Source organism: Aethalodelphis obliquidens, unplaced genomic scaffold (genome assembly GCF_003676395.1).
Source record: "Aethalodelphis obliquidens isolate GAN/ISIS:26980383/991018 unplaced genomic scaffold, ASM367639v1 scaffold38, whole genome shotgun sequence".
Classification (NCBI taxonomy): Eukaryota; Metazoa; Chordata; class Mammalia; order Artiodactyla; family Delphinidae; genus Aethalodelphis; species Aethalodelphis obliquidens.
Window position 1 is genome coordinate 10,608,623 of NW_020837982.1, and position 11,283 is coordinate 10,619,905.

General features: G+C 57.6%; 3 protein-coding genes and 1 long non-coding RNA gene across 5 annotated transcripts; 3 read left to right on the forward strand and 1 right to left on the reverse strand.

Moving 5' to 3' along the window:
• The first annotated feature begins 1,727 nt into the window (after positions 1 to 1,727).
• Positions 1,728 to 3,331, forward strand: SPEM2 (SPEM family member 2). Its single transcript, XM_027130659.1, has 2 exons — positions 1,728 to 1,832; positions 2,045 to 3,331. The coding sequence occupies exons 1-2, from the start codon at positions 1,728 to 1,730 to the stop codon at positions 3,329 to 3,331; spliced, it is 1,392 nt and encodes a 463-aa protein (XP_026986460.1).
• Positions 3,332 to 4,084: 753 nt separating this feature from the next.
• SPEM3 (SPEM family member 3) lies at positions 4,085 to 7,164 on the forward strand. The gene is given in 11 exon segments (XM_027130668.1): positions 4,085 to 4,222; positions 4,372 to 4,429; positions 4,548 to 4,999; positions 5,079 to 5,811; positions 5,814 to 5,936; positions 5,939 to 6,321; positions 6,323 to 6,418; positions 6,420 to 6,531; positions 6,534 to 7,071; positions 7,073 to 7,115; positions 7,117 to 7,164. Coding segments are annotated over 11 exon segments (2,724 nt in total).
• A 941-nt stretch (positions 7,165 to 8,105) lies between these two features.
• LOC113633006 (uncharacterized) lies at positions 8,106 to 10,456 on the reverse strand. The gene is made up of 2 exons (XR_003438023.1): positions 10,342 to 10,456; positions 8,106 to 9,048 (listed from the first exon to the last, which is right to left on the reverse strand). It is a non-coding gene; the product is annotated as an uncharacterized LOC113633006 (long non-coding RNA).
• On the forward strand, positions 9,048 to 11,261 carry TMEM102 (transmembrane protein 102). 2 transcript variants are annotated; one of them, XM_027130883.1, is made up of 3 exons: positions 9,048 to 9,268; positions 9,437 to 9,820; positions 9,922 to 11,261. In XM_027130883.1, the coding sequence occupies exons 2-3, from the start codon at positions 9,607 to 9,609 to the stop codon at positions 11,241 to 11,243; spliced, it is 1,536 nt and encodes a 511-aa protein (XP_026986684.1). In that variant the 5' UTR covers positions 9,048 to 9,268; positions 9,437 to 9,606; the 3' UTR covers positions 11,244 to 11,261. The 2 variants fall into 2 exon arrangements, with proteins under 2 accessions (XP_026986684.1, XP_026986685.1); XM_027130884.1 differs by having other exon boundaries at positions 9,464 to 9,820.
• The last annotated feature ends 22 nt before the right edge of the window (positions 11,262 to 11,283 follow it).

The window sequence follows — 11,283 nt, forward strand, 5'->3', positions numbered from 1 at the left end:
GACACTCTCAAGGGCTGCGTCCACACAGCCCTGTGTGCCCTCACTCCTCTGATTAGCACTTCCATGTCACAAATGAGGAGACTGAGGCTCAGAGACGCCAAGTGACTTATTCATGGTCACACGGACACCAAGGATCAACTTCATGGCCTCAGACGCTCCATCCCCCCGCTCCCACAGGTAGATTCCCATTGCTGCTGGCCCATCAGAGTCTCCTCCCACCTTCCTCAGTTTCCCATGTAAACTCATCGGGATATTGCATCCACTGGACAGCAGGGAAACCCAGGCCCTACCTACTTCTAGACACTTGGGATCACACACACGCACACAACCTGGGAACAAGGAGCCAGGTCGAAGGGACTAGACCTCACCTTCCATACCAGATGGGTTCCTGGAATGTGAGCAGATGGGCCTTCTATGAATCACCCTGCTTCTCTTTTCATTTTCATTTGACTAACGTTATTGATCATTTTAAGCTGATTCCATTAAGTGGGTCTATATTGAGCACCTGCTACGTGTTTGGAGTCTTGATGGAAAATGCCCACTGGCTCTTTCTATTTCTTTCTTTCTTTTTTTTCTTTTTGGCCATGCAGTGTGGTTTGCAGGATCTTAGTTCCCCAACCAGAGATTGAACCGGGGCCCTCATCAATGAAAGCGTGGAGTCCTAATCGCTGGACCTCCCGGGAATTCCCGGTTCCTCTATATCTGTTGAGATGTTCATTGTACAAACAAAATGACTTGAGGTTCCCCAGGTACCACTTTCACAGACCCCAGCAATGAACCCTGTTTATAATAGTAGATTCCTTTTGTCATATCACAATTACATCTATTTTGTGCTTTGTGAATTTCATGTGGTTTTCTCAAGACAGCAGCTAACCGTTTTTCAACTCGGAGGGTTGGCTCAGTGGGAGGGCAGTTGGTTAGGAAGGAGAGAAACCATGGTTGGGGGTGGTCTCTGGCAAAGGTGGCAAACCCTTGCTCTGAAGCGAAGGGGCCAGTGGGCTCAGTGACCACCAACACCTAAGGCTGCAACCCCCGGCCAGGAAGGGGTGGGTACGGTGGGTACTAGAGGGGTTATGACAGGGAAATGGGCAGGACAAGGAGGGGATGGTGCAGTGGGGTGACCCCAGAGGGGACTCTTACTGTCACTCGTCCATCTAGTCACCCTCGCTGCTGGCCCCAAGCAGGCGTGGGTGGAGAATAACAACAGGCTACATAAGCTGCTATAATGTCTCGAACAATGAAATGGAGGAAATCCTTTATGCATGATTCAGTCCCTATGAAGACTGTCTCTCATCTGTAGCAACCATGCTTGCAAATCAAGTTAAGCAAGGCCCCTTGGAGACAGAAGGGCAGACTGAACTCTGGGGACTAGGCTCCATGTAGTGGGAGCCAAGGGCAGAGATGGCCACATAAAGGGCCAGCTGAGTGGATGAAAGATTGGCCACCTCGGCATTGTGACTCCGTGCAACGTGCCTCATTGTGACCATGCTCCCTCACCTGTTGGTGGGTGTCTGCAGGTCCTGGCATGACTGCACTGTGGGTCAGGGCCGGTGGCAGGGGGGGGCGGCCCGCGGCCCAGGTGGCCCTAGGACCCCCCCACCGTGGAAAACCGGCTCTGGTATGACAACCTGAGGTGCTGCCATCCATACCAAGAAAGTACCCAGAATGTGGAGGACTTCCTGCTCCTGCTGCCGGGCCTTGTCAGCACTGGGATCAGCATGGCAACTATGGTCAGCAAGGGTTGGGGACCACCAGCAGGGGTGAAGAGGGCTGAGGGTGGGAACTGCAGCCTGCACCTCCGTCTGCAGGAACGGTCTTGGCGGGAACGGGGAGTGAGGGTGGAGAGCCTGGCCTTCATTTTCACCCACCCCACCCCACCCCACCCAGGTATGGCATGGGCTCCAGAATGCCTTAGACAAGACCATCTGTTGGATTAATCAGAAAAGTAAGTACGGAAGACAGGTAGGGGGTACCCCGCCCCCGCCACTCCCAGGGCCCTAGAAACCCAGGCCCCCAGGTTCCCAACCCTGAACTCTTCTGACAGTCGCCCTGCCCTCACGGACTCTCGCCTCCCCCAGATGAAATCTCGCAGGCTTGTGAAAGTTCCCCCAAACATCCTCCAGCCAAGGCCCAAGATGTCCACATCCACTGCATCCTGGACACTGTGGAAGTGAAGATGGCCCGGCCCGCTTGCTACTCCCTGTCCTCCTACCATCATCTCCGCAACCGTAGCCGCAGCTGCAGCCGCCGCCCCTGCAGCCACCAGCGGAGGCCGAAGAACCGCAGACAATTCCCCTACAGCCGCTCAGGCTTCCGTAGGCCGCATCGCAGCCACGGGATGTCACAGCTGCGGCCGATGCCCTCCTTTGATCGGGAGGACCCGGATTCCTACCTGGAGGAGGAAGATGACCTTTCCTTCCCACAACCCAAGTACCCGTGGGGCTGCTGGGAAGGGCTCTACAAGCAGATGGGCCTGCCTTCCAACGTGGGCCTCTGGGGCCGTCAGGGTGGGATCCTGGCCAGCCTGCCACCACCCTGTCTCTACCTGTCGCCCGAGCTGCACCGCATAGCCAAGCATGTGGAGGCCAAGTCCGAGCTAAGGCTGCAGTCCTTCGGGGCCCCCTGCTCACCATCCCGCATCTGGGGCAACGTGGAGGCTGACCAGTGGACCTCGTCTCCACCACCTCTCCGACGGCTGCCCCCTAACCCCTCGTGGGTCCCTGGGGGGCACAGCACTTACCCCTCAAGGGGCCAGCTGCCGTATGACTCCTGGGATCAACGGCGGCGTGGTCTGGAGGGCTCTGAGCCTCCATCCGCTCTGGTGCCTTGGGGCTGCCAGCCCGAAGCCTGGCAGCGCAACTCCTCCCCGGCCCACGGACGGAGCCTCCCCAGCTGTGCTCACAGCCAGCCCAACCGCAGCCCGCACCCCTTCACGGGACACTTGAATTACTCCCAGGATCCCCACGAGGTGCGGTGCCGGGCGGCCGAATGGGCTGAGATGCTGCCCGTGCGGCGCCCTCTGGCCACATCCGCCTCCCTCACGGTGCTGGCCGAGGCCTCGGACCAGCGGGCCCCGGCTCCCAGCTCAGCGCTGCTCCTCCGCCCCTCCCAGCCCCTGCCCGACGTCCAGGCTACCGAGCACCCTCCACCCCCACCCACCTTCATGCCACTCAGGCGGAACCCAGGGGGCAATGCCAACTACCAGGTGTATGACAGCCTGGAGCTGAAGCGGCAAGTGCAGGAGAGCCAAGCACGGGCCAACTCGCTGCTACCTTCCACCTCGGCCTCGAGGCCCTCTCTGCAGGCAAGCCAGACTGGGAAAACGAACTGACCAGTAGCAAATGGGGCCGGGGGCGGGGGGCGGCAGGGCATGGAGAGAGGAATAAAGAGCGCCAGAGTCCAGGAAACATTGGTGGTCTGTGGCTTGGAAGCGCCACTCCTTCTGCCAGCCTGGGTCCCTGCGCTTGGCTTCCTGCAATAAGAAGCCAGTGTCCCCTTCTTGGCCTGAGGGTCCCTTTGGTTCAGTGGCCACAGTCCTGCCAGCAGGCCCCTCCTGGTCCTATACCATGCACTAAGTACATCTGCAGCTGCAGACTCCAAACCCCTGGTCTCTGGGCACCTCCTCTGTGTCTCAGCTCTCCCTGTCCCCAAAGAGCCTCATACAAGAAGCTGCTTCCAAACTGGGAGGTTCCACATCTGGGCAGGTCCAGCTCCAGGCCCAGTGAAGGGCATGAAGAAGGCTGAGGCTCTGGACTCCAGCCAGGCCTTCCGCAGGGCTCTGAGGCCAAGGTCTTCCTAGTCTCAAGAGGGGCCAAGAGACGGAATGTGTCATTCGAACAAGTGAGTCAGCGGGCGGTGAGCGAATGAATGACCGCTCGAGGGGATGTGTGCCGGCCTACGGGCCCTGTTTGACTGTCCAGGCTCAGCTTACCTGACCCTGGTTACCAGGGGAATGCCACCCTGGGCCCTCCTTTTCGTCCCCCTCCCTCACTGTGACCTCACCACCTGCCCCATTATGACCCAGTCTGGCTCCCAGTGACTATATGGAGGCCAGGGGACCCAGGCAGTCCTTGGACCCCCGGCCATGGGTGAGCGAGCCCTCTGCCGAGCCGAGCCATGCTCTGGCACCATCCCCAGGACACGCCAGGAGCTAGGAGACTCAATTCTTCTGATCCCGGTCAGCTTCATCTTGCTCAACGTGGGGATGAACGTGGTGACTATGGTCAGGGCAGGATCTGGGCAGCGGGGTTGGGGGACCCCTGGGGTCTTGAAGGGGCTGAGGTTGGGAGGGCTGCTGGGGTGTGGCCGGACAAGGGTTGGATTTCAGGGCTCACCCTGCTCCCGGCCTCCCCCCTCCCCTTCTTCCCTCAGCTCTGGAGGCATCTGAAGAGATTCTTGCGGGCACTTTTCAAACGTATTTTCCCCAAAGGTGAGTGGGCGCCAGCGTGGGCTCAGGGGATGTGGGCCTGTCCCCTTTCTTCTACCCCTGCCTTGATTCTCAGCCCCTCAGGAACCCAGGCCCTGACCCATCTTGCCTTTCCCTGCAGACAAGCAAGCCAGCTGTGTAGGCAGCCATCGCATGCGCAGGCGCTGCTCCCTGGATCCCAAGAACCTGTGCTCAAGAGATTCTTCCCGCTTCCGCCATCGCCCAAGCTTCCTGCTCGGGCACCCAAACCACCTTGAATCCTGGATACCAGACACAAAAGATGAGAAGGCTTCTAAGTGCTGCTGGATGCCGCCTCAGTGTGGACGGGCTGGGGCTTCCACGGAGGCTCCACAGGGACTGTGGAAGGAGCGGGTAGTGGGAGCTGGGGAGGCCCCTCCGGTCACAGCCTTAAAGTCCCAAGCCAACTTTTACTCCAGGTAAGAGACATCTTCCAAGCTCCGCAGGATGAGCAAGGTGGATGTGGTTCCACTCCGCCTGCCCCAAGAGAGCAAGACTAAGACCCCAGACTCTGACCCAGCCCAGGCCCCAGCCCGGGCCCAGACCCGCCCCCAGGTTCAGCCCTCTGCGCATGCTCCTGCCAAGGCCCAGACCTTCTCCTCAGCCCACCCCACTGAGCACACCCACCCCCCAGTCTGAGACCTGCTCCCGAGGCCACGCCCATGAGCACACTTCCGCCCAGGCCCAGGCCTTCTCCCTAGTGCACCCCACTGGGAACACTCCTGCCAAAGCCCAGACCTTCTCCTCTACCCACCCCACTGAGCACGCCCTGCCTCAGGCCCAGACTTGCTCCACATTCCACCCCCCTGAGCACACCACCCCCCAGGCCCAGACCCCCTCCCCAGCCCTCACCCCTGAGCACAGGCCTGCCCAGGTCCAGGGCCCTGAGCATACCTCAGCCCATACCCCAGCCCAGGCCCAAGCCCAGGCCCCCTCACGTGCCTCAGCCCTGTCCCTGGGCCACATATCTGTCTGCACCCTGACCCATGCTCATCTGACCTATACCCATGCCAACACTCTGGTCCCTCCCCCAACTTCTGCCCCTGCTACTACTCCTGCCCTAGTCCCTACACCAGCCCCTGTCCCGACCTCTGACACAACCTCTGTCCTAGTGCTGGTCATGGCCCTGACAACCACTCCAGTCCCTTCCACCACCCCTACCCTCATCCTAGATTCTATTCCCTCTACCTTGTCTGCCTTCAGCCAAGGCCTCTCCTCCAGCCGTGTGGTCTACGATGCCCGCAGGGTAAAGCAGAACTTATTCCATTTGTGTCCCCCTCAGAACTCTGGGTATTCCAGAAAGGACTTGGGTACCCTCTCCAGGCCCCAAGAGAGGCATGGTCTGGTGAGCTCTGGTACGGCTGAACACTCAAGCAATGTAGTGGGGACAGTGCTAAGCCCTCCACAGGTTCCATACTGGGTTACCTGGAGTTGGGGAATATGGAATGGAAGATCTCAAATGATGCCAAAGACAAATTTGTACAGTCCAAGACCTTCCCTACTGCGGCTTCCTTCCTTGCAGGTCTGAGAAGAGAAACACGGACACCCAGACTCCAGTCTACCCCACATTCCTGTACTCCAAGGATGCTGCACCTTCTCAACCTTGTTTCCATTCTCGAACCAGTGCCCAGAGCTCACCATGCACCATGCCTCCACCATGCACTCTTTATCTGCCTCTTGTTTCTCCCAGATCATGGGTCCTTCATCAACACAGCAACCACCAGAAGCCCTCCACCTTAATACAACCCCCCACCTTTCCCCCAACCTCCAAGTCTCCTCGGTCTGTCCTCTCTTCCCAGGGCCCCATCCCTCCCCAGTTATCCACTACTTTCCAAACCCCAAGCCAGGCCCAACCCCCTGGACTTCATAAGACTTCCAGGCCTCAACCAAGGCTCTGTCCTCCCAAGGACCCCAGGCCCTTCCAAAGTCTGCAGAGTTTCCAGAAACCCAAGCCTTACCCCAAACCCAGCCCTCCCCCAAGAACCCAGGCCTTGCTCAAGATCCAGGCCTCCACAAGCTTCCAGGCCTTACCCAAGATGCTGGAATTTACAGGGGCTCAGAACATACCCATGACCCTAGCTTACACAGCACTCAGGAATTAATCGAGATCCTGGCCCCCATAAGGGTCCAGCCCTTACTGAAGACTCTGGCTTATCCAAGAGATCAGGCCTCCATAACAACTCATGCCTTATCCCAAATCCTGGCCTCCACAGGAACCCTCTAGGAACTGACTCTGTCCAAGTTTTGGGCCCACATCAGACCCGAAAGTCATTTATATCTGAGGCAGTTCGTCGAAAGGAGGATGCTGGGCAGCACATACCATGGACTTCTGTCCCACCCAGTCAGAACTCCTGCTCTCCCAAGGCTCAGGTGGCCTACAATGACCTGCTAACCTTCTCAGAGGTACCTGTACTGATTGAGCTGCAATCACCCTCCCGGCGAGCAGGCAGCCAAGACTGGGTGTACCAGCCCATGGATACAGTTCCTCCAGCCTGCCAGAACTATCGCCAGATGTCTACGCCTCCCAAAGCCAGCTGGAAGCCCTACTGTCCTGGGTCAGGCACCCGGCTAGGGCATGTGGTCTTTGGCGTCCGCCAGAGACAGTTCAGAGCAGGCAGGGACAAGTGCGCTGTCTCCCAGGCGCCTTCACCGAGAGACATCCAACAACTCACCGGAGACCATCAAGGAGTGGGGATATCAGTGTGCTCAGAGCAACTTAGAAAAAGAGGGGACAGATATGCATGAGGAGTAAAGAGACAAGAGAAGTGATCTGTGGTTATTGAGGACATCCACCCCAGCCCCATCCCACAGGGCCTGATGAGGACCTAAACTATCCCTGCTTTCCTTCCATCGCTGTCTAGCTAAATCCGTTATCCCCAAGGCCCTAGAGCTGCATTGTCAATTACAGTAGCCACTAGCCAAATGCCTATTAGAATGTAAATTAGTTAAAATTAAGGAAATTTAATTCTGTTAAAAATTAAGTTAAAAATTCTCTTCCTCAGGGAACAGAATTTCCCTGGCATCCAGTTCTGTTCCCTGGCGGTCCAGTTGTTGGGATTTGGCGCTTTCACTGCTGTGGCTGGGGTTCAATCCCTGGTCAGGGAACTCAGACCCCGCAAGCTTCATGGCTTGGCCAAAAAAAAAATTCTGTTCCTCAGTGCCATGATCTTCTAAGTGCTCAGTAGGCACATGGAGCTAGTGGCTACTGCATTGGACGGCACAGATTTAGAACATTTGCATCACCATGGAAAATGCTATTGGAGAGCAGTGCTTTAGAGTTTAGAGCAATTTTCCTTTCCCTGTCACCCACCCCCGGCATCTTAAAGCTCCCCCAGAGACCAGAGAACTTAGCTCTTTTTAGGGTGGCTCAGAAGCCACCCTCTGGGGAGGAGGTAGGATGTGGGGATGGACACCCAATGCCTGATTTCCCCAGACTGTGAGAAAGAGCCCAGGCTTCAGTTTTCCTCATCTGGTCTCTTGGGTCACGACCAGATGTATGGAAACTTGCCTCCCCCGTTCTGGGCTGTGTTTGGGGCTCTTGGTTACTGAGGGAGAAGACCTCTCTTTGTCAGTGACTAGGAAACCTTGTGTTTTAGGCTCCCCAAATTGAGCCCTGGATTCTGAGGGTCCCCTCCTTCATAGACCTCTCAATTTTTCGAGGTGTCTCCACTTAATTTTCTTGCCCATGGACTTAGGCCTAGTTCACTGTGGAGACAGACCCCTGGGAAAAAGGCATGTAAGAATTCCTGGTCCAGTATGCATTGGTCTAATCTGTGAGCGTGTCTCTGGTGTCCTATCTTTCTGTCCTATTCTGGCTCCTAGTTTCATCCTGGACTTAAGCTGTGTCCCTGATAGCACTGGTCGCTGAAAGCCATTTCCTTCCCCTGATAATTTTTCATTGCCCTGCCCTAGCCCAGCTGGAGTTTCCTCTGGACTTGATTTTCAGTCCTGATAACTCTTCTGTATACACACATAAGCTGCGAGATTCCAAAGTGTTTTCCCTGCCACCATTTGTGTGTCTGAGGTGGGCAACGCTAATATGTCCCTTCCATGAGTCAGATGTCCATCCCTGGGTCACTACATGCACACTATCGGTGTGTTCTTGTCTAACATTACCACCATCGATTCCAAGGAGATACGTCCCAGCTGGAGAGCCCATTTCCAACAGCTCTGTGGCTCAGCTCTGACCTTGGACAAGTCATGTGCAACCTTTCTAGGCTTGCAGTCTCATCTCTAAAATGAAGTTATAATTGCATGCAAGAACCCTTCTAGATTTAAATGACCAGGGCTCCTCTACTCCCAAGTGAGATGTAGAGTCCCCTATTTCTCCGCATGCCCTAGTGTACGTCCGTCATTATTGTTTGCTATTCAGATCCATCCTATTAGGCCTCTGTTCTAACCCCAAGGAGTGTTTGTGCGGTTCACCTGGCCTTGTAAAGACACAGAATAGTTTATCATAAAGACACAGAATAGTTTATCTCCATAGAAACTACAACTTCCATCAGGCACTACTTCAACGGAACAGGAAAGGATGTGGGGGCGTGGCCCCAACGCCCTGGTAGCTTTGAAGACAAACTACAACTCCCAGGATAGCCGCGAGATCTCTGCAGAGCGAAAGGAGTGACTGAACTCTGACTGGAGGCCGGGCTGGTCCGGAACCACCCCGACAGTCTCCAGAAAGGGGCGTGGTTATAATTTAGGGGCGTGACCTTGCAGGCAGCAGGAAGAAGTTACCTGTTGAATCTTCCTATCCATTCTCTTCCCAGCCTTTGTAGCTAACCCTAAGAGGGAAGCCGCAAGCCACTAGCCTCTTCTGAAAAAGAGGTAAGGGGGCGTAGACAAGGGGCAGCGAAGGAGGCTATTGCATTCCTTAGGAGGGGCCAAACAGCTACTTTCTACCTGCTGAGTCAGGTGAACCGTTCCATGGGGGCGGGGACCAGCATATGAGAAAAGGGCAAGGACGGAGGAGGTATTTATTTGTTCTCTTTCAAGACTGAATTTAGGGCCCTTCGTCTGCAGACCCATTGGCGGACTGTGTCTTGGGAACCCTCTTGGCCTCTGGAAGAGAAAAGAACGGGGGCCAGTTTTCCGCAGCAAAAGGTACGGCCCGTCTGGGCTTCCTCCCGTCTGTGTATTTCCTAGCCCCCAAACGACAGAGCCATATGGCTTCCGCGGTCTGGGGGAGTGCTCCCTGGTGGGGCCCACCGCCCCCAGCCCCAGCCCGGCCGCTCACGGACATTGACTTCTGCTCTGGGGCGCAGCTGCAAGAACTAACCCAGCTGATCCAGGAGCTGGGTGTGCAGGCGAGCTGGAGTGAAGGTCCCAAGCCAGGACCAGATCTCCTCCAGGCCAAGGACTTTGTTTTCTCTTTGCTTGGTAAGTAACCCTCCCAGCCTTCGGGAACTTGCAGCTCTCAGCTCCGCTTTACCCCGCCCCGGGTCTGGATCACGCCTTTACGATCCCTTCTCTTTCCTTAGGTCTCGTTCACCGCCGGGACCCTCGCTTTCCTCCTCAGGCAGAGCTCTTGCTGCTTCGTGGCGGGATTCGCGAGGGCTCCCTGGATCTGGGGCCTGCGCCTCTAGGTCCCTACGCTCGGGGACCTCACTACGACGCCGGCTTCACACTCCTGGTGCCCGTGCTTTCGCTAGATGGCACTGGGCAGGAGCTGCAACCGGACGTGGGATCCTGTTACGCATGGCTCTTCCTCCCAGAGCAGGTACGCGGAACCTCGGTCCGGGAGGCATGGCAGGATTGCCTAGGACCCCCAGTCCCAGGAGGACGTGATTCGATCCACCCAGCCCAAAGCAAAGAAACTCCCAAGGATCCGCAAATCTCCGTGGACCAGCTACACGGTGACGTCACTGAGCCTGAGGCACACGAGTCTTTGGAAAACTCACCTAGTAATGTTTCAGTGCCAGAGTTGCCTCAACAAGACGTAACCGATGTTGACTTTCCCTCACCACTGAAAAAAACGAATGGTGACGTCACCAAAGCAGCCGAAGTTAGCCCAGTGCCACAGCCGTCGGAGGCTCCGGAGGCACGGCCCACATTGTGCCCCGCCCAGGTGGCTGCCTGGTTCTTTGCTTCACTGGCTGCGGTCGCTGAGTCCCTGTTTCCGGTCCCGGGTGCCCCGCGCTTGGTCCACGCAGCCCGCCACGCGGGGGTCACCACCATCCTCGTGGCTACGCCCGGGCCCCCGCGCCGCCTCTTGCTTTTCGACTTGATCCCCGTGGTGTCCGTGGCCGGCTGGCCCCAGGGGGCTCGGAGCCACTCGTGGGCCGGCCCGCTGGCCTCGGAGTCGTCTTCCTTCTACCTGGTGCCCGGTGGCGGCGGCACAGAGCGGCCGGACGCCCCCGGCTGGCAGCTCTGCTTCGCCCGCCAAGAGCTGGCGCTCAAGACGCGCATACCCGTTCCCCTGCTGCAAGCGCACGCGGCGGCCCAGGCGCTGCTGCGCCCGCTGGTGGCAGGGACTAGGGTCGCGGCACCCTACCTCCTGCGGACGTTGCTCTACTGGGCGTGCGAGCGGCTGCCCGCGCTCTATCTGGCGCGACCCGAGAATGCGGGCGCCTGCTGCCTCGGGCTGCTGGATGAGCTGGGCCGGGTGCTCGAGGCTGGGACGCTGCCCCACTATTTTCTGAGTGGCCAAAAGCTCCGTGCGGGGGACGGCGCCGCTTCGCTGCTCGGGGCGTTGGCCCTGCTTCGCAGGGACCCTGCCCTCGCCCTACGCGCCGCTGTGGAAGAGGCCAAGGCTGCACGCAAGGGAGGCGGCTTAGCCGGCGTGGGAGGCGGGGCCCATTAAAGACGCTGTTCCTACTAACCTCGAATGTGCTTCTGTTGGC